Below are 23,855 nucleotides of genomic sequence, written 5' to 3'. Positions count from 1 at the left end.
ATGTGGGTGTCAGGGACAGACGTGGAAGGAGATTTTCACAACAAAGTTCTAAAGCTTAGTTATACATCAGATTGTGTATTGTGTTTTTACCCTTTGCGTTCATATTTCGCTGTTTGTCGCGTTTCGGTTGATTGTAAAATATGTGGATGGAGAGGAGGTGTGACGTTCATATGTTGTCAATATTCAGTGTTTTATTGTTCATAGAAAAATGTAAAATTCCATTCCGTTTTTTAAGGCGGTCTGTCAAAACGTTTTTAGCATTCAATCAGACATTATTGTAAGGTTTTGTATTAGTGTTCCTAAAAATAAATATACCGGCCCTCAGACACATTTTTTTCTCTAAATTTGGCCCCTCAGTCAAAATAATTGCCAAGGCCTGATCTAAACACAGCAATTAGTCTGCCAAGATTTTCAAGCCAAACGACGCATGTGCGCAGGCGGCTGATTTAGTTTCCAGGAAGTACGCAGTGTTGCCTAAAATGCAGTAATAAATTACGTTTTTTTGGTAATTAAAAAATTAGACGGTATTACTAACCGTCGGGTATTTTATCGCAGTTTATCAATATTCCGTTTATTGTTACAGCCCGAGCTGCTGTGATGAAAAAAAAATGACACAACACAGTTCAAACATGCTACTTGCTGTATGTAGGGATGGCTACTGTTCACATTTGAAATGATACGGTACCAAATTACCTGTACCTGAAAATCGATACTGGTACTAAACGGTACCAATTTTCTGTACTTTTGTGTCTGTACATGATTATTAACTGTTTTCAACTCAAAAAGGTTTGTTATGTCGTTTTATTCAAATACTTTTCCATTTTTTTCAGCACAAAGTCAACATTCCATCCATTATAAAAATATTCAGTATGGTTTAACGTGGGAAAGTGTTATATTTTGCAGTTGAACATTTCACAATGTTGAGTACAATGGATTTTTATCAAGGTAAAAAATCCCATCCATTGTACCGGAAAAATATTATCTGACGAGAAGAAAATTAAAAAGTGTTGTTTTTGATCAAAAATCGAATGTTTTAGTGTAACATTTACAAACGAGCTGATTATGATAACTGTGCTAACTATTATTACATTCCTGAGTCTCGTTTGCAATGCAGTTGCACTTTCAAGACATTAGATGGCAGTACTGTATAGTTCAGGAAGTAGCTTTTTCCAGGAAGCTGAATGTGTTATGTTGCGCCCTACAAAGTGTTTGTACTGTGAGTATTGCGCTTATTACACAGTGTAACATTCATTTGAGCTGTGGTCGGCATTACCAAATTTGGAGATGTGTGGTTATTGCAATGTAAAGTCGCTAATGCTACCCGAAGCCTGTCTGTGGCGAGTCCAGTGTATATTAGCATCAAGCTAGTGCGTTTTGGAAGAACGGAGCATTTTCTGCCAAGCAATTTTTGCTTTGTTGGCGTTGAAAGGGGCAACTTTACTCAGAGGGACTTGGACTGATTGTTGAGGTGAGTCGGTGTTCAGTCTGCAACCAAACATGACTTCAGGTGCAACAAAGCTGTAGAAATATGGCAGAGTCTGACCTTACGTAAATCGGCACCTGGCAGTACTGACGAAATTCGGTCGTTGCCTATAAAAGAACCAAATTCGGTACCCGTTCTTACTGTATGTGAACTTGAACTTATATTATATTATTTATAATTATTATTGTCTATTGTGAGCGAACTGTGGTGCTGAATTTCCCGCAGGGATCAATAAAGTACTTTCTATTCTATTCTATTCTATTGTGTGTGACCTTGAATACCTGCTAGCTGTGTAAAATATGACCCTGAATATCAGAAGAGACCTCAATCAATCAATCAATCAATCTTTATTTATATAGCCCTAAATCACAAGTGTCTCAAAGGGCTGCACAAGCCACAACGACATCCTCGGTACAAAGCCCACATACGGGCAAGGAAAAACTCACCCCAGTGGGACGTCGATGTGAATGACTATGAGAAACCTTGGAGAGGACCGCATATGTGGGTAACCCCCCCCCCCCTCTAGGAGAGACCGAAAGCAATGGATGTCGAGTGGGTCTGACATAATATTGTGAGAGTCCAGTCCATAGTGGATCCAACATAATAGTAAGAGTCCAGTCCATAGTGGGGCCAGCAGGACACCATCCCGAGCGGAGACGGGTCAGCAGCGTAGAGATGTTCCCAGCCGATGCACAGGCGAGCGGTCCACCCCGGGTCCCGACTCTGGACAGCCAGCACTTCATCCATGGCCACCAGATCAACTGGTCTAAAAGGGGGCTATTTAAAGGCTAGAGTATACAAATGAGTTTTAAGATGGGACTTAAATGCTTCTACTGAGGTAGCATCTCTAATTGTTACCGGGAGGGCATTCCATAGTACTGGAGCCCGAATAGAAAACGCTCTATAGCCCGCAGACTTTTTTTGGGCTCTGGGAATCACTAATAAGCCGGAGTTCTTTGAACGCAGATTTCTTGCCGGGACATATGGTACTATAGCCGACTCTGGACAGCCATAGTACTGGAGCCCGAATAGAAAACGCTCTATAGCCCGCAGACTTTTTTTGGGCTCTGGGAATCACTAATAAGCCGGAGTTCTTTGAACGCAGATTTCTTGCCGGGACATATGGTACTATAGCCGACTCTGGACAGCCAGCACTTCATCCATGGCCACTGGACCTGTGCCCCCCCCCCTCAAGGAAAAGGGGAGCAGAGGAGAAAAGAAAAGAAACGGCAGATCAACTGGTCTAACAGGGGGGCTATTTAAAGGCTAGAGTATACAAATGAGTTTTAAGATGGGACTTAAATGCTTCTACTGAGGTAGCATCTCTAATTGTTACCGGGAGGGCATTCCATAGTACTGGAGCCCCAATAGAAAACGCTCTATAGCCCGCAGACTTTTTTGGGGCTCTGGGAATCACTAATAAGCCGGAGTTCTTTGAACGCAGATTTCTTGCCGGGACATATGGTACAATGCAATCGACAAGATAGGACGGAGCTAGACCGTGTAGTATTTTATACGTAAGTAGTAAAACCTTAAAGTCACTTCTTAAGTGCACAGGAAGCCAGTGCAGGTGAGCCAGTATAGGCGTAATATGATCAAACTTTCTTGTTCTTGTCAAAAGTCTAGCAGCCGCATTTTGTACCAACTGTAATTTTTTAATGCTAGACATAGGGAGACCCGAAAATAATACGTTACAGTAGTCGAGACGAGACGTAACGAACGCATGAATAATTATCTCAGCGTCGCTAGTGGACAAAATGGAACGAATTTTAGCGATATTACGGAGATGAAAGAAGGCCGTTTTAGTAACACTCTTAATGTGTGATTTAAACGAGAGAGTTGGGTGGAAGATAATACCCAGATTCTTTACTGATTCGCCTTGTGTAATTGTTTGGTTGTCAAATGTTAAGGTGGTATTATTAAATAAATGTCGGTGTTTAGCAGGACCGATAATCAGCATTTCCGTTTTCTTGGCGTTGAGTTGCAAGAAGTTAGCGTAAGACTTAAGACCACCGAGGGTCTCCGTGTCACAGCTACAGATCTTGCTGGACTAGAAGTCATCTTGTATAAAACTCCAGATCTGAATGTACTGGAGGTGGACCCCATTTTGATCATTCCATAGAGGAATAATAATTATGACATTCCTTGTTTCTCTCTCCTGTACAGTTGTACCAGTGGAACCTTTGGTGCGCGGCTTCAAGAAACTCCCAGAAGATGTGGACTGGTCGTACACAGGTATGTTGCAGTCGCTAATAAATACACCTTTAGGGGACCTTCGCTAAAGAATCAATCAGGTTTGAGTGGACAGAAGTGGTGTCCAGCTCGGTCCCGTGTCACTGTGTGTGTGTGTGTGTGTGTGCTGATCCTCCATCCTTCTAAATGGCAATCATGTCAGTTGGAAAATGAAGTCTCTGTGCTAGAATTCAGTCAATGTAATTGTTGGGAACACGATTGTTTGTGTGTCTGTAGCTTTAATGCTAATGAGCAAGAAGTGCTATTGAGCATTGTATCCACTTCTTACATAAACTGTACTCTGTAATTCTGCCCTTGTCCAACATAATAAATATTACATGTATAATCTATTACATAATAAATATTATATTTATAATGTATTACATAATAAATATTGCATTTATAATCTATTACATAATATATATATTGCATTTATAATCTATTACATAATAAATATTACATTTATAATCTATTAAATAATATATATTGCATTTATAATCTATTACATAATAAATAGTACATATACAATCTATTCCATAGTAAATATTGCATTTATAATCTATTACATAATAAATATTGCATTTATAATCTATTACATAATATTGCATTTATAATCCATTACATAATAAATATTGCATTTATAATCTATTACATAATAAATATTACATTTATAATCTATTAAATAATATATATTGCATTTATAATCTATTACATAATAAATATTACATATACAATCTATTCCATAGTAAATATTGCATTTATAATCTATTACATAATAAATATTGCATTTATAATCTATTACATAATACATATTACATTGATAATCTATTACATAATATTGCATTTATAATCCATTACATAATAAATATTGCATTCATAATCTATTAATAAATATTGCTGCGATGAGGTGGCGACTTGTCCAGGGTGTACACCGCCTTCCGCCCGAGTGCAGCTAAGATAGGCTCCAGCGCCCCCCGCGACCCCAAAGGGAATAAGCGGTAGAAAATGGATGGATGGATGGATAATAAATATTGCATTTGTAATCTATTACATAATAAATATTACATTTATAATCTATTACATAATAAATATTACATTTATAATAAATATTACATTTATAATCTATTACATAGTAAATATTGCATTTATAATCTATTACATAATAAATATTACATGTATAATCTATTACATAATAAATATTACATTTATAATAAATATTACATTTATAATCTATTACATAGTAAATATTGCATTTATAATCTATTACATAATAAATATTACATTTATAATCTATTACATAATAAATATTACATTTATAATAAATATTACATTTATAATGTATTACATAATAAATATTACATTTATAATAAATATTACATTTATAATCTATTACATGATAAATGTTACATTTATAAACTATTACATAATAAATATTACATTTATAATTTATTACATAATATTACATTTATAATAAATATTACATTTATAATCTATTACATGATAAATGTTACATTTATAAACTATTACATAATAAATATTACATTTACAATCTATTACATAATAAATATTGCATTATAATCTATTACATAATAAATATTACATTTATAATAAATATTACATTTATAATCTATTACATAATAAATATTGCATTTAAAATCTATTACATAATAAATATTACATTTATAATCTATTACATAATAAATATTACATTTATAATCTATTACATAATAAATATTACATTTATAATAAATATTACATTTATAATCTATTACATAGTAAATATTGCATTTATAATCTATTACATAATAAATATTACATTTATAATCTATTACATAATAAATATTACATTTATAATAAATATTACATTTATAATGTATTACATAATAAATATTACATTTATAATAAATATTACATTTATAATCTATTACATGATAAATGTTACATTTATAAACTATTACATAATAAATATTACATTTATAATTTATTACATAATAAATATTACATTTATAATAAATATTACATTTATAATCTATTACATGATAAATGTTACATTTATAAACTATTACATAATAAATATTACATTTATAATCTATTACATAATAAATATTGCATTATAATCTATTACATAATAAATATTACATTTATAGTAAATATTACATGTATAATGTATTACATAATAAATATGCAACATGGAGGACACATACATTAGCATCGTTAGCATAGCTATGTGAGCTAACATGACACAACAGCAACATCATGCTAGGTTAGCATTGTCGCTGAAGAAAACCCCTATGTTTCTATCTTTATTTTCAGATGTGTAGCGAAGACCATCTTTTTCCTTTTTAAAGCTAACCGCCACATTTTCAGCTTAGTTTTAGGATGTGTAGCAAAGCCATTTTTCCTCTTTTTTCCCCACCAAAGCTAACCCTCATTTTTGTAACTGAGTTTTTAGATGTGTAGTGAAGCCCCTTTCCCGCCTTCATCCCCAAAGCTAACCACCACATTTGTATCTTTAGCTTCAAATGTGTAGCAAACTTTTTTTCCACCCAAAACTAACCCTCACAGCTGTAGCTTAGTTTTAAGATGTGTAGCAAAGCCTTTTCCCCAAAAAACTACCCCCCATGTTTATAACTTTATGTATGATGTGTAGCGAAGCCTTTTCCCCCAAAATCTACCACCCCGTTTTAAGCTTTATTTTAGGATGTGTGTCGAAGTCTCTGTTTTTCTTCTTTTTCCACCTGAAGCAAATCCTCATGTTTGTAGCTTTATTTTAAGATGTGTAGCGAAGCCTTTTTACCCTTTCTTTCCCCCAAAACTAACCCCCACACTTGTAGCTTAGTTTTATGACGTGTAGCAAAGTCTTTTCCCCAAAAACTACCCCCCATGTTTATAGCTTTTTTAAAAGATGTGTAGCGAAGCCTTTTTACCCTTTTCCCCACAAAACTAAGCCTCACAGTTGTATCTTAGTTTTATGATGTGTAGCAAAGCCTTTTACACCCCAAAGCTAGCCCCCACATTTATAGCTTTATTTTAGGATGTGTAGCGAAGCACCCCCCCCCCCCCCCCCAAAAAAAAGCTTACCCACATGTCTGTGACTTAATTTTTAGATGTGTAGCAAAGCCTTTCCCTCAAAAAACTACCCCCCCACGTTTATAGCTTTGTAGCTTTATTTTAGGATGTTTAGCAAAGCCTTTTCCCTCTTTTTCCTCCCAAAGCTAACCCTCATATTTGTAACTTAAATTTTTTAGATGTGTTGTGAAGCCTCTTTTCTGCCTGTATCTTTATCTTAAGATGTGTAGCAAAGCCTTTTCTCCCCAAAACACCCCCAATGTTTACAGCTTTATTTTAGGATGTGTAGAAAAGCCTTTTCCCCGCAAAGTTAACCCCACATGTGTATCTTTATCTTAAGATGTGTAGCAAACCTTTTTTTTTACCCAAAGCTAACCCTCATGTTTGTATTTTTTTTAAGATGTGTAGCAAAGCCTTTTACACCCCAAAGCTAGCCCCCACGTTTATAGCTTTATTTTAGGATGTGTAGCGAAGACACCCCCGCCCCCCAAAAAAGCTTACCCTCATGTCTGTGACTTAATTTTTAGATGTGTAGCAAAGCCTTTCCCCAAAAAAACTACCCCCCAAATTTATAGCTTCGTAGCTTTATTTTAGGATGTGTAGCAAAGCCTTTTCACTCTTTTTCCTCCCAAAGCTAACCCTCATGTTTGTAACTTAATCTTTTAGATGTGTAGTGAAGCCTCTTTTCTGTGTTTATCCCCACATTTGTATCTTTATTTTAAGATGTATAGTAAAAAAAATGTTTTTTGCCCAAAACTAACTTTCACAGTTTCAGCTTCGTTTTAAGATGTGTAGCAAAGCCTTTATTCCCTCTTTATTCCCCCATAGCTAACCCTCCTGTTTGTTGCTTAATTTTAAGATGTGTAGCAAAGCCTTTTCTGCCCAAAACTACCCCCCATATTTACAGTTTTATTTTAGGATGTGTAGCAAAGCCTTTTCCCCTCTTTTCCTCCCCAAAGCTAAGCCTTGTGTTTGTGACTTAATTTTTAGATGTGTAGTGAAGCCTTTTACCCCCCCAAAGCTAACCCCCATATTTGTATCTTTATCTTAAGATGTGTAGCGAAGTCTTTTTTTTTTACCCAAAGCTAACCCTCATGTTTGTATTTTTTTTAAGATGTGTAGCGAAGCCTTTTCCACCCCAAAGCTAGCCCCCGCGTTTATAGCTTTATTTTAGGATGTGTAGCAAAGCCTTCCCCCCCCCCCAAAAAAAGCTTACCCTCATGTCTGTGACTTAATTTTTAGATGTGTAGCAAAGCCTTTCCCCAAAAAAACTACCCCCCAAATTTATAGCTTCGTAGCTTTATTTTAGGATGTGTAGCAAAGCCTTTTCACTCTTTTTCCTCCCAAAGCTAACCCTCATGTTTGTAACTTAATCTTTTAGATGTGTAGTGAAGCCTCTTTTCTGTGTTTATCCCCACATTTGTATCTTTATTTTAAGATGTATAGTAAAAAAAATGTTTTTTGCCCAAAACTAACTTTCACAGTTTCAGCTTCGTTTTAAGATGTGTAGCAAAGCCTTTATTCCCTCTTTATTCCCCCATAGCTAACCCTCCTGTTTGTTGCTTAATTTTAAGATGTGTAGCAAAGCCTTTTCTGCCCAAAACTACCCCCCATATTTACAGTTTTATTTTAGGATGTGTAGCAAAGCCTTTTCCCCTCTTTTCCTCCCCAAAGCTAAGCCTTGTGTTTGTGACTTAATTTTTAGATGTGTAGTGAAGCCTTTTACCCCCCCAAAGCTAACCCCCATATTTGTATCTTTATCTTAAGATGTGTAGCGAAGTCTTTTTTTTTTACCCAAAGCTAACCCTCATGTTTGTATTTTTTTTAAGATGTGTAGCGAAGCCTTTTCCACCCCAAAGCTAGCCCCCGCGTTTATAGCTTTATTTTAGGATGTGTAGCAAAGCCTTCCCCCCCCCCCAAAAAAAGCTTACCCTCATGTCTGTGACTTAATTTTTAGATGTGTAGCAAAGCCTTTCCCCAAAAAAACTACCCCCCAAATTTATAGCTTTGTAGCTTTATTTTAGGATGTGTAGCAAAGCCTTTTCACTCTTTTTCCTCCCAAAGCTAACCCTCGTGTTTGTAACTTAATCTTTTAGATGTGTAGTGAAGCCTCTTTTCTGTGTCTATCCCCACATTTGTATCTTTATTTTAAGATGTATAGTAAAAAAAATGTTTTTTGCCCAAAACTAACTTTCACAGTTGCAGCTTCGTTTTAAGATGTGTAGCAAAGCCTTTATTCCCTCTTTATTCCCCCATAGCTAACCCTCCTGTTTGTTGCTTAATTTTAAGATGTGTAGCAAAGCCTTTTCTGCCCAAAACTACCCCCCATATTTACAGTTTTATTTTAGGATGTGTAGCAAAGCCTTTTCCCCTCTTTTCCTCCCCAAAGCTAAGCCTCGTGTTTGTGACTTAATTTTTAGATGTGTAGTGAAGCCTTTTACCCCCCCAAAGCTAACCCCCATATTTGTATCTTTATCTTAAGATGTGTAGCGAAGTCTTTTTTTTTTACCCAAAGCTAACCCTCATGTTTGTATTTTTTTTAAAGATGTGTAGCGAAGCCTTTTACACCCCAAAGCTAGCCCCCACGTTTATAGCTTTAATTTAGGATGTGTAGCGAAGCCTCCCCCCCCCCAAAAAAAAGAAAGCTTACCCACATGTCTGTGACTTAATTTTTAGATGTGTAGCAAAGCCTTTCCCCCAAAAAACTACCCCCCACATTTATAGCTTTGTAGCTTTATTTTAGGATGTGTAGCAAAGCCTTTTCACTCTTTTTCCTCCCAAAGCTAACCCTCATGTTTGTAACTTAATCTTTTAGATGTGTAGTGAAGCCTATTTTCTGTGTCTATCCCCACATTTGTATCTTTATTTTAAGATGTATAGTAAAAAAAATGTTTTTTTACCCAAAACTAACTTTCACAGTTGCAGCTTCGTTTTAAGATGTGTAGCAAAGCCTTTATTCCCTCTTTATTCCCCCATAGCTAACCCTCCTGTTTGTTGCTTAATTTTAAGATGTGTAGCAAAGCCTTTTCTCCCCAAAACTACCCCCCGTGTTTACAGTTTTATTTTAGGATGTGTAGCAAAGCCTTTCCCCCTCTTTTCCTCCCCAAAGCTAAGCCCTGTGTTTGTGACTTAATTTTTAGATGTGTAGGGAAGCCTTTTACACCCCCAAAGCTAACCCCCATATTTGTATCTTTATCTTAAGATGTGTAGCGAAGCCTTTTTACCCCTTTCCCCCCAAAACTACCCCCCACGTTCATAGCTTATTTTAGGATGTGTAGCAAAGCCTTTTTTCCCTCTTTTCCCCCCCTAAAGCTAACCCTCATGTTTGTGATTTAATTTTTAGATGTGTAGTGAAGCCTTTTTTTTTTTTTTTTTTTTTTTTTTTTTTTTTTAACGAGAGCTGCAAGCAGTAGGGACACACTTACTGTTGTGTCATCATGTGTTGACATAATAGGGCAGCAATGCATCATGGGTAACAGTAAACAGGTCCACATGTCCAGCGGGTGCAAACTGACGGATGCAAAAGTGCTGACAGTGAAGGTTAAAACACACAAGCAGCAGAGTCACATGATGAATGATCCTATCCGTCAACATCTCCCGCCTGAGGCCATATGCTAACTGGGCATGGCGCTAAGCTGGCAGGAAGAAGAGTGGTCGTCATCATCATCATCATCATCATCATCATAATAGTGGTCCCTGGGGGAGATTATGGCTTCTGACTGATAAAAGAGAATCAAAAGGGTCGTCACTTGAGCTTCTAAACATATTAACCCCGCGTGATAACTGCCACATTTGACGTAATGCAAACTGCTCTCAGGTCAGAATTATAAATAGGAGAAGGTGGATTTGCAACACCGAGTGTAAAAGTGATCCTCCTATTTCTACAGAGACAATCAATCAAAGTTTATATTTTAAATTGTGGCTAGTTGAGCAACTATCGTGTTCCCATGTTTAGATTTTATTCATTTTCACTGGAGATGTCCGATAATGGCTTTTTTGCCGATATTCCGATATTGTCCAACTCTTTATTACCGATTCCGATGTCAAGCGATAGCGATATATACAGTGGTGGAATGAACACATTATTATGCCTCATTTTGTTGTGATGCCCCGCTGGATGCATTAAACAATGTAACAAGGTTTTTCCAAAATAAATCAACTCAAGTTATGGAAAAAAAGTGCCAACATGGCACTGCCATATTTATTATTGAAGTCACAAAGTGCATTATTTTTTTCAACATGCCTCAAAACAGCAGCTTGGAATTTGGTACATGCTCTCCCTGGGAGAGCATGAGGAGGTTGGGTGGGCGGGGTTGAGCGTGGGGTATATTTTGTAGCGTCCCGGAAGAGTTAGTGCTGCAAGGGGTGCTGGGTATTTGTTCCGTTGTGTTTATGTTGTGTTACGGTGCGGATGTGTTTGTCATTCTTGTTTGGTGTGGGTTCACAGTGTGGCGCATATTTGTAACTGTGTTAGAGTTGTTTATACGGCCACCCTCAGTGTGATTTGTATGGCTGTTGACCAAGTATGCCTTGCATTCACTTGTGTGTGTGTGTAGATATTATGTGATTGGGCCGGCACGCAAAGGCAGTGCCTTTAAGGTTTATTGGCGCTCTGTACTTCTCCCTACGTCCGTGTACACAGCGGCCTTTTAAAAAGTCATACATTTTACTTTTTGAAACCGATACCGATAATTTCCGATATTACATTTTAAAGTATTTATTGGCCGATAATATCAGCAGTCTGATACTATCGGACATCTCTAATATTTACTAATTGGTTCTTATCTAGTTTGCACTTTTTGTGTTATTATTATTATTATTATTATTATTATTATTGTTATTGGCCTTTTATCTAGTTTGCACTTTGTCTGTGTTATTATTATTATTATTATTATTATTATTAGGGCCCGCAATGGCCCATTGCAAAAGGACTCCCGAAGGGAGTCCTTATGCAATGGGACATAAGGACCTATTGTTATTGTAAGGTTTTATTATTCTTTCTTTCTTTCTTCTTCCGCCGCCTCTTCGAGCACTAATTTGACCCACTTAACATGCTTCAAAACTCACCATATTTGACCCACACATCAGGACCTGCGAAAATTGCCTTTTAATAAAAAAACCAAACCCCAAAACTCAAAATTGCGCTCTAGCGCCCCCTAGGAAGAAGAAAAAACTACGCTGCCTGTAACTCCCACTAGGAAGGTCGGAGAGACATGAAACAAAAACCTTTATGTAGGTTGTCAATTGTACATCTTCGGGCTAAAATCAACAGGAAGTTGGCAATTCCCCCTTCAAGACAAAAAAATATTAAAAACAGTCACTTTTGCCTCTTTGAGCTGTAATTTGACCCCCTTAACATGCTTCAAAACTCACCGAACTGAACACACACATCAGGACTGGCTAAAACTGTGATCTAATGAAAAAACCTAACCCCAAATCTAAAAATTGTGCTCTACAGCAATTTTTTAATAAAACGCACAAATAACTGCTCCTCGGATGAAAAATCTGACTAAACTGCCTGTAACTCCCACTGGGAAGGTCGGAGAGAGATGAAACAAAAACCTCTATGTAGGTCTCACTTAGACCTACATTTCATAAATTTACAACCCCCAGCAAAAATCAACAGGAAGTTTGCTATTACCCCTTCAAAACAACATTTTTGTAAAAACCGGTCACCTTTCTTCAAACATTATCTCCTCTGAGCGTGTTTGTCGTTTCGGCTTCAAACTATCCCAGGAGAGTGATTGAACCCTTCTGATTAAAAGTTATTGAAAGAGTTTTAATAACTGCTCCGGTTTGGATTTTATGACCCTTCAAAGAACCGCTGCGCTGATGCTGCTGCACTGCTGTTTTTTTAAGATGGCTGCTTAAAAGCAGGAAGCACCAGCATGCCAAAACTATGCAGACAAGGTAGGTACACTAGACAAAAGTCTTGGGACACTTCAGACTAAAAGTAGACAAAAGTATTGGGACACTTAGGACTAGCACCTGCCAAATACGCGGGCCCGACCAACGCTGCTTGCAGCTTTAATTATTATTATTATTGGCCTTTTATCTCGTTTGCACTTTGTCTGTATTGCTACTATCATTAGTTTAGTTTAATTTATTATTTCTTGGGTCAGTGGTCAACAAAATAAACAAAGAGTTTTACATAAACAAACAGTTATAACAGTTGATGAATTAAAAATGTTGCAGACTGAAAGGGTTTGGGCTGAAGTTGAACACTCATTGCGCCTCACCCTATAAACAATGTCAAATGCAAGATGAGCTTCCAAAAATGATGAAATGTCCTTTGCACAACATATTATAAATACACCGTGCAGTTTTAATGTTTTTAATTGAATAAACAGAGCATTGGTATGGTCATGATAATCCGCATTATTTACAATTCTAATAGCTTTCTTTTGAAGTAAGAACATCGAGTTGATGTTTGATTTGTAATTGTTACCCCACATTTCAACACAATAATTAAGTGTTGTAAATGAGCTTTGGCTACAAACACTATGATGCACACACTGGATAACTGTTTCAGATATCTATTTTTCTGTATCTGTCCCTATTTCAAATAAACCTTTATACAAACCCTGTTTCCATATGAGTTGGGAAATTGTGTTAGATGTAAATATAATTGAATGCACTACAAAGACAACATATTTGATGTTCAAACTCATAAACTTTTTTTTTTTTTTTTTTTTTGCAAATAATTAACTTAGAATTTCATGGCTGCAACACGTGCCAAAGTAGTTGGGAAAGGGCATGTTCACCACTGTGTTACATCACCTTTTCTTTTAACAACACTCAATAAACGATTGGGAACTGAGGAAACTAATTGTTGAAGCTTTGAAAGTGGAATTATTTCCCATTCTTGTTTTATGTAGAGCTTCAGTCGTCCGGGGGTCTCCGCTGTCGTATTTTACGCGTCATAATGCGCCACACATTTTCGATGGGAGACAGGTCTGGACTGCAGGTGGACCAGGAAAGTATCCGCACTCTTTTTTTTTTTACAAAGCCACGCTGTTGTAACACGTGCTGAATGTGGCTTGGCATTTTCTTGCTGAAATAAGCAGGGGCGTCCATGAAAAAGACGGCGCTTAGATGGCAGCATATGTTGTTCCAAAACCTGTATGTACCTTTCAGCATTAATGGTGCCTTCACAGATGTGTAAGTTACCCATGCCTTGGGCACTAATGCACCCCCATACCATCACACATGCTGGCTTTTGAACTTTGCGTCGATAACAGTCTGGATGGTTCGCTTCCCCTTTGGTCCGGATGACACGATGTCGAATATTTCCAAAAACAATTTGAAATGTGGACTCGTCAGACCACAGAACACTTTTCCACTTTGCATGAGTCCATCTTAGATGATCTCGGGCCCAGAGAAGCTGGCAGCGTTTCTGGGTGTTGTTGATAAATGGCTTTGGCTTTGCATAGTAGAGCTTTAACTTGCACTTACAGATGTAGCGACCAACTGTATTTAGTGACAGTGGTTTTCTGAAGTGTTCTTGAGCCCATGTGGTGATATCCTTTAGAGATTGATGTCGGTTTTTGATACAGTGCCGTCTGAGGGATGGAAGGTCACGGTCATTCAATGTTGGTTTCCGGCCATGCCGCTTACGTGGAGTGATTTCTCCAGATTCTCTGAACCTTTTGATGATATTATGGACCGTAGATGTTGAAATCCCTACATTTCTTGCAATTGCACTTTGATGAACGTTGTTCTTAAACTGTTCAACAATTTGCTCACGCAGTTGTGGACAAAGGGGTGTACCTCGCCCCATCCTTTCTTGTGAAAGACTGAGCTTTTTTTGGGAAGCTGTTTTTATACCCAATCATGGCACCCACCTGTTCCCAATTAGCCTGCACACCTGTGGGATGTTCCAAATAAGTGTTTGATGAGCATTCCTCAACTTTATCAGTATTTATTGCCACCTTTCCCAACTTCTTTGGCACGTGTTGCTGGCATCAAATTCTAAAGTTAATGATTATTTGCAACAACAAAAAAATGTTTATGAGTTTAAACATCAAATATGTTGTCTTTGTAGCATATTCAACTGAATATGGGTTGAAAAGGATTTGCAAATCATTGTATTCCGTTTATATTTACATCTAACACAATTGGATACAGGGTTTGTACATATATTTATATTTTCATCATTTTGAGCGTAAACGCATCACAATGTTCACTTTTTCCTTCAAACACAACAACAAGACTACTCCTCATGGCGGGCTTGATGAGAGACAACAAAGACTACTTTGGGACAAATGATGATCCAGAAGCTTCTATTTTTGAGCCTGAATATAAAGAGGATGATCTACAAGTTCTAGAAGCTGTCTGCTAAACCGATGCAGCTTCAGTCAAACACTAAGCGTCATGTGGCAGTAATGCTAAGTGCTAAACAAGAACATACTAAAACAATCCCTTACTGTACAATGTCTGCTCTCACTGGGATAAAGACTGACGGGATGTTTATATTTTCCCCTTTTACATGAAGAATTAACAAAGGGTAAAAAATATATATAAGTGTCGCAAATGAGCGTCTTTTCGTGTCTTTCTGGCCTAAGTTGGATGTCAAAGTTGACTAACTTGTGGGTTTATGTCCACAACCTTCTACTATCCAGGTGAGAGGCATAGATTTATAATCGAGAATGAACTTTCACCAACTCAGAGGCGACGCAGCAGCTCAGTTTGTCAATAAAGCAGCATAAGCTAGTTAGCTCTCTGCCACTAGAAGTAGTTCCTCGGCATTAGCTCTTATTATAACATAAGGTCATGACATGTACATTTTCAGAGGGTTTTGTGAGCGCAATAGAGTACTCCTATTAGCTGCATTGTTAGCTGATTTTTGCTAACATTTATTTATGATTTAGAATACACAAAGAATAGGGAAAAAAACATGTGTTTTTGTCTTACATAAGGATTGTGAAAATTCCCACAAAAAAGTGCAGTTGCCCTTTAAGTCAGGGCACTCTAAAAGTACTTCATCTTTTAGTTTATTGATCCTGAATATTTGAAGGTGATATCTCATTTTAAATGTCTTGTATTTTGCTTATTTTTAATATTTCCCCCCCTGCAACGACACATTTGTATTCTCATTTGGCAGATTGTTTACCGTGCATTTGTCCGGCAGCGACAAAGTTTTTCTTGCACGCCGCGCCTTCCTTCCTCACCTGCCTTCGTCAGTCCAGTTTGTCGTCTTATTTTGAAGGAGCCTTCTTTCATTGTTGTAACGCAACACTTATCCTTCTGCTCGCCGCTGATGTTCAACAAGCTGGCGCCAGTGAGCGTTGCCCAACTGTTACTGAGACACTCCCGCCGTGTGTGTGTGTGTGTGTGTGTGTGTGTGTGTGTGTGTGTGTGTGTGTGTGTGTGTGTGTGTGTGTCGGTCACAATCGGGCCTTTCTCAGCGGCTCTGTTCCCTCGCCTTGTGCTGCTCACTGAGCCGCGAGTAAAAACATTAGCATGTGAAAGACGTCCACTTCACTGTGAGGCACTGCACTCTTCTTTTTAGGCAGGTCACTGCTGGAGAAGGTGGGGGAGAAGTTGGTGGCAAAGTAAAAGAAAGTATGTGAAAAAGGGTAAACAAGAGTACCGTGTTTTCCGGACTAAAGAGCGCCGCACCCACCAAATTTTAGAAATAAAACATATTTTTCCATTCATTAGTCGCACGGGACTATAAGCCGCCGATGTATACGTTGTGAAATGAGTTATTTACACAGAAATGTTTATTTACATACCTTAATTGTTTCTAAATGAAGCAATGTAGTATCTGTTAGTCTACAAAATAACATGTTTTTTTTCCCCATTTAATGGAAGATTACCATACTGAAAGCTTTTAGTGTGCAGGGCCATTGTGATGCTTTTTTACTCTGGGCAAAAATGATAAAAACATAAATTATATTTTTTCGGACTATAGAGGGCAACACCCACAAAACCTTAGAAGAAAAACACATTTTCCATAAATTAGTCGCATCGGACTATAAGCCGCCGATATATACGTTGTGAAATGAGTTATTTACACAGAAATATTTATTTAAATAACTTAATTGTTTCCAAATGAAGCAATGTAGTATCTGTTAGTCTACAAAATAACATGTTTTTTTCCCCATTTGATGGAAGATTACCATACTGAAAGCTTTTAGTGTGCGGGGCCATTGTGATGCTTTTTTACTCTGGGCAAAAATGATAAAAACATAAATGATATTTTTTCGGACTATAGAGGGCAACACCCACAAAACTTTAGAAGAAAAACACATTTTCCATAAATTAGTCGCATCGGACTATAGGTCGCAGATACATACGTTGTGAAATGAGTTATTTACACAGAAATATTTATTTAAATAACTTAATTGTTTCCAAATGAAGCAATGTAGTATCTGTTAGTCTACAAAATAACATGTTTCCCCCCCCATTTGATGGAAGATTACCATACTGAAAGCTTTTAGTGTGCGGGGCCATTGTGATGCTTTTTTACTCTGGGCAAAAATGATAAAAACATAAATGATATTTTTTCGGACTATAGAGGGCAACACCCACAAAACTTTAGAAGAAAAACACATTTTCCATAAATTAGTCGCATCGGACTATAGGTCGCAGATACATACGTTGTGAAATGAGTTATTTACACAGAAATATTTATTTAAATAACTTAATTGTTTCCAAATGAAGCAATGTAGTATCTGTTAGTCTACAAAATAACATGTTTCCCCCCCCCATTTGATGGAAGATTACCACACTGAAATCTTTTAGTGTGCGGGGCCATTTTGATGCTTTTTTACTCTGGGCAAAAATGATAAAAACATAAATGATATTTTTTCAGACTATAGAGGGCAACACCCACAAAACTTTAGAAGAAAAACACATTTTCCATAAATTAGTCGCATCGGACTATAGGTCGCAGATACATACGTTGTGAAATGAGTTATTTACACAGAAATATTTATTTAAATAACTTAATTGTTTCCAAATGAAGCAATGTAGTATCTGTTAGTCTACAAAATAACATGTTTTTTTCCCCCATTTGATGGAAGATTACCACACTGAAATCTTTTAGTGTGCGGGGCCATTTTGATGCTTTTTTACTCTGGGCAAAAATGATAAAAACATAAATGATATTTTTTCAGACTATAGAGGGCAACACCCACAAAACTTTAGAAGAAAAACACATTTTCCATAAATTAGTCGCATCGGACTATAGGTCGCAGATACATACGTTGTGAAATGAGTTATTTACACAGAAATATTTATTTAAATAACTTAATTGTTTCCAAATGAAGCAATGTAGTATCTGTTAGTCTACAAAATAACATGTTTTTTTCCGCATTTGATGGAAGATTACCATACTGAAATCTCTTAGTGTGGGGGGGCATTTTGATGCTTTTTTACTCTGGGCAAAAATGATAAAAACATAAATGATATTTTTTCGGACTATAGAGGGCAACACCCACAAAACTTTCGAAGAAAAACACATTTTCCATAAACTAGTCGCATCGGACTATAGGTCGCAGATATATACGTTGTGTAATGAGTTATTTACACAGAAATATTTATCTAAATACCTTAATTGTTTCCAAATGAAGCAATATAGTATCTGTTAGTCTACAAAATAACATGTTTTTTTTCCCCATTTAATGGAAGATTACCATACTGAAAGCTTTTAGTGTGCGGGCCATTTTGACGCTTTTTTACTCTGGGGAAAAATGATAAAAACATAAATGATATTTTTTCAGACTATAGAGGGCAACACCCACAAAACTTTCGAAGAAAAACACATTTTCCATAAACTAGTCGCATCGGACTATAGGTCGCAGATATATACGTTGTGTAATGAGTTATTTACACAGAAATATTTATCTAAATACCTTAATTGTTTCCAAATGAAGCAATATAGTATCTGTTAGTCTACAAAATAACATGTTTTTTCCCCCCCCATTTAATGGAAGATTACCATACTGAAAGCTTTTAGTGTGCGGGGCCATTGTGATGCTTTTTTACTCCGGGCAAAAATGATAAAAACATAAATGATATTTTTTCGGACTATAGAGGGCAACACCCACAAAACTTTCGAAGAAAAACACATTTTCCATAAACTAGTCGCTTCGGACTATAGGTCGCAGATATATACGTTGTGTAATGAGTTATTTACACAGAAATATTTATCTAAATACCTTAATTGTTTCCAAATGAAGCAATATAGTATCTGTTAGTCTACAAAATAACATGTTTTTTTTCCCCCCATTTAATGGAAGATTACCATACTGAAAGTTTTTAGTGTGCGGGCCATTTTGACGCTTTTTTACTCTGGGGAAAAATTATAAAAACATAAATGATATTTTTTCGGACTATAGAGGGCAACACCCACAAAACTTTAGAAGAAAAACACATTTTCCATATATTGGTCGCATCGGACTATAGGTCGCAGATATATACGTTGTGAAATGAGTTATTTACACAGAAATGTTTATTTACATACCTTAATTGTTTCCAAATGAAGCAATGTAGTATCTGTTAGTCTACAAAATAACATGTTTTTTTGGGGGGGGGGGGGTTCCCCATTTGGTGGAAGATTACCATACTGAAATCTCTTGGTGTGCGGGGCCATTTTGACGCTTTTTTACTCTGGGGAAAAATTATAAAAACATAAATGATATTTTTTTGGACTATAGAGGGCAACACCCACAAAACTTTAGAAGAAAAACACATTTTCCATATATAGGTCGCATCGGACTATAGGTCGCAGATATATACGTTGTGAAATGAGTTATTTACACAGAAATGTTTATTTACATACCTTAATTGTTTCCAAATGAAGCAATGTAGTATCTGTTAGTCTACAAAATAACATTTTTTTTTTTTGGGGGGGGGGGGGTTTCCCCATTTGGTGGAAGATTACCATTCTGAAAGCTCTTGGTGTGCGGGGCCATTTTGACGCTTTTTTACTCTGGGGAAAAATTATAAAAACATAAATGATATTTTTTCGGACTATAGAGGGCAACACCCACAAAGCTTTAGAAGAAAAACACATTTTCCATATATCGGTCGCATCGGACTATAGGTCGCAGATGTATACGTTGTGAAATGAGTTATTTACACAGAAATATTTATTTAAATACCTTAATTGTTTCCAAATGAAGCAATGCAGTATCTGTTAGTCTACAAAATAACATGTTTTTTTTTGGGGGGGGGGGGGGGGGGGGGTTTCCCCATTTGGTGGAAGATTACCATTCTGAAAGCTCTTGGTGTGCGGGGCCATTTTGACGCTTTTTTACTCTGGGGAAAAATTCTAAAAACATAAATGATATTTTTTCGGACTATAGAGGGCAACACCCACAAAACTTTAGAAGAAAAACACATTTTCCATATATCGGTCGCATCGGACTATAGGTCGCAGATATATACGTTGTGAAATGAGTTATTTACACAGAAATATTTATTTAAATACCTTAATTGTTTCCAAATGAAGCAATGCAGTATCTGTTAGTCTACAAAATAACATGTTTTTTTTTGGGGGGGGGGGTTTCCCCATTTGGTGGAAGATTACCATTCTGAAAGCTCTTGGTGTGCGGGGCCATTTTGACGCTTTTTTACTCTGGGGAAAAATTATAAAAACATAAATGATATTTTTTCGGACTATAGAGGGCAACACCCACAAAACTTTAGAAGAAAAACACATTTTCCATATATCGGTCGCATCGGACTATAGGTCGCAGATATATACGTTGTGAAATGAGTTATTTACACAGAAATATTTATTTAAATACCTTAATTGTTTCCAAATGAAGCAATGCAGTATCTGTTAGTCTACAAAATAACATGTTTTTTTTTGGGGGGGGGGGTTTCCCCATTTGGTGGAAGATTACCATTCTGAAAGCTCTTGGTGTGCGGGGCCATTTTGACGCTTTTTTACTCTGGGGAAAAATTATAAAAACATAAATGATATTTTTTCAGACTTTAGCGGGCAACACCCACAAAACTTTAGAAGAAAAACACATTTTCCATATATCGGTCGCATCGGACTATAGGTCGCAGATATATACGTTGTGAAATGAGTTATTTACACAGAAATATTTATTTAAATACCTTAATTGTTTCCAAATGAAGCAATGTAGTATCTGTTAGTCTACAAAATAACATGTTTTTTTCCCGCATTTGATGGAAGATTACCATACTGAAATCTCTTAGTGTGGGGGGGCATTTTGATGCTTTTTTACTCTGGGCAAAAATGATAAAAACATAAATGATATTTTTTCGGACTAAAGAGGGCCACACCCACTAAATTTTAGAAGAAAAACATATTTTCCATAAATTAGTCGCATCGGACTATAAGTGGCAGATATATACACGTTGTGAAATGAGTTATTTCAACATACATTTTTATTTACACACCTTAATTGTTTCCAAATGAAGCAATGTAGTATCTGTTAGTCTACAAAATAACATGTTTTTTTTTGGGGAGGGGGGGGGGTTCCCCATTTGATGGAAGATTACCATACTGAAAGCTCTTAGTGTGCGTGGCCATTTTGACGCTTTTTTACTCTGAGGAAAAATGATAAAAACATAAATGATATTTTTTCGGACTAAAGAGGGCCACACCCACTAAATTTTGGAAGAAAAACATATTTTCCATAAATTAGTCGCATCGGACTATAAGTCGCAGATATATACGTTGTGAAATTAGTTATTTACACATACATTTTTATTTACTTACCTTAATTGTTTCCAAATGAAGCAATGTAGCATCTGTTAGTCTACAAAACAACATGTTTTGTTTCCCCCCCCCCCCCATTTGGTGGAAGATTACCATATTTTCCTGACTAAAAAGCGCACGGCCCAGGGACACACACTGAAAGCTCTTAGCGTGCGGGGCCATTTTGACGCTTTTTTATTCTGGGGAAAAATGATAAAAACATAGTCATTTATTGAACAGGCGTCAACCTGCAGTCCACACATGTCTCTTACGTGTGACTGCCATCTGCTGGTCACACCTATCACTACACCATGTACCAAATAAAATTGCTTCCAGATCGGTAAGCACAACCAGAATTAATACGTACATTAGGCGCACCCGGTTATAAGGCGCACTGCTCATTTTTGAGAAAATGAAAGTATTTGAAGTGAGCCTTATAGTCTGAAAATACGGTAAATCTCCTAATAGGTGCCGTTTTGGGGTCCTTATACACATCATAATAATACTTGTATGTTGAAGCACAGTACGTCTGACTATGGTAGCCGTAATGCTCCGACAATCCATCAAGCGGTGTGGCTTTGGAGCTTACCAGAGTCGTACTAAAACATTTTGACAGATTTTTGAGCGGCTTGTGTAATGTTCTATATTCCCAATGAGACATCAACGTTTTGGTGTTGCTTGCTAGCATCAGGCGTCAACCGGCAGTCCACACGTGTCTCTTATGTGTGACTGCCATCTACTTGTCCCATCTATCATTACACCATGTACCAAATAAAATTGCTTCCAGATCGGTAAGCACAACCAGAATTAATACGTACATTAGGCGCACCGGGTTATAAGGCGCACTGCCCATTTTTGAGAAAATGAAAGTATTTGAAGTGAGCCTTATAGTCTGAAAATACGGTAAATCTCCTAATAGGTGCCATTTTGGGGTCCTTATACACATCATAATAATACTTGTATGTTGAAGCACAGTACGTCTGACTATGGTAGCCGTAATGCTCCGACAATCCATCAAGCGGTGTGGCTTTGGAGCTTACCAGAGTCGTACTAAAACATTTTGACAGATTTTTTGAGCGGCTTGTGTAATGTTCTATATTCCCAATGAGACATCAACATTTTGGTGTTGCTTGCTAACCTGTACTTGCTAGAGTCATTCATTGAACAGGCCTCAACCTGCAGTCCACACGTGTCTCTTATGTGTGACTGCCATCTACTGGTCACACCTATCATTACACCATGTACCAAATAAAATTGCTTCCAGGTCGATAAGCACAACCAGAATTAATACGTACATTAGGCGCACCGGGTTATAAGACGCACTGCCCATTTTTGAGAAAATGAAAGTATTTGAAGTGAGCCTTATAGTCTGAAAATACGGTAAATCTCCTAATAGGTGCCATTTTGGGGTCCTTATACACATCATAATAATACTTGTATGTTGAAGCACAGTACGTCTGACTATGGTAGCCGTAATGCTCCGACAATCCATCAAGCGGTGTGGCTTTGGAGCTTACCAGAGTCGTACTAAAACATTTTGACAGATTTTTTGAGCGGCATGTGTAATGTTCTATATTCCCAATGAGACATCAACGTTTTGGTGTTGCTTGCTAGCATCAGGCGTCAACCGGCAGTCCACACGTGTCTCTTATGTGTGACTGCCATCTACTGGTCACACCTATCACTACACCATGTACCAAATAAAATTGCTTCCAGGACGGTAAGCACAACCAGAATTAATACGTACATTAGGCGCACCCGGTTATAAGGCGCACTGCTCATTTTTGAGAAAATGAAAGTATTTGAAGTGAGCCTTATAGTCTGAAAATACGGTAAATCTCCTAATAGGTGCCGTTTTGGGGTCCTTATACACATCATAATAATACTTGTATGTTGAAGCACAGTACGTCTGACTATGGTAGCCGTAATGCTCCGACAATCCATCAAGCGGTGTGGCTTTGGAGCTTACCAGAGTTGTACTAAAACATTTTGACAGATTTTTTGAGCGGCTTGTGTAATGTTCTATATTCCCAATGAGACATCAACATTTTGGTGTTGCTTGCTAACCTGTACTTGCTAGAGTCATTTATTGAACAGGCCTCAACCTGCAGTCCACACGTGTCTCTTATGTGTGACTGCACACCTATCATTACACCATGTACCAAATAAAATTGCTTCCAGGTCGATAAGCACAATTAGAATTAATACGTACATTAGGCGCACCGGGTTATAAGGCGCACTGCCCATTTTTGAGAAAATGAAAGTATTTGAAGTGAGCCTTATAGTTAAAGTTAAAAGTTAAAGTACCAATGATTGTCACACACACACTAGGTGTGGCGAAATTATTCTCTGCATTTGACCCATCACCCTTGATCACCCCCTGGG

General features: G+C 37.0%; 1 protein-coding gene across 5 annotated transcripts in view; it reads left to right on the top strand.

Annotated features, from left to right (window-relative positions):
• The window catches only part of ptprz1b (protein tyrosine phosphatase receptor type Z1b), a 186,972-nt gene that overhangs the window by 68,097 nt on the left and 95,020 nt on the right, over positions 1–23,855 (top strand). For all 5 annotated transcript variants that reach the window (XM_072913141.1, XM_061961324.1, XM_061961325.1 and 2 more), the window contains exon 2: positions 3,650–3,718. In XM_072913141.1, coding sequence (XP_072769242.1) covers positions 3,650–3,718 — 69 coding nt within the window. The remainder of the gene's footprint in view (positions 1–3,649; positions 3,719–23,855) is intronic.

The sequence above is a fragment of the Nerophis lumbriciformis genome, linkage group LG05, assembly GCF_033978685.3.
Source record: "Nerophis lumbriciformis linkage group LG05, RoL_Nlum_v2.1, whole genome shotgun sequence".
NCBI lineage: Eukaryota > Metazoa > Chordata > Actinopteri > Syngnathiformes > Syngnathidae > Nerophis > Nerophis lumbriciformis.
The sequence above is the reverse complement of the archived record's forward strand: the minus strand, read 5'-3'. Positions and strand labels throughout refer to the sequence as shown.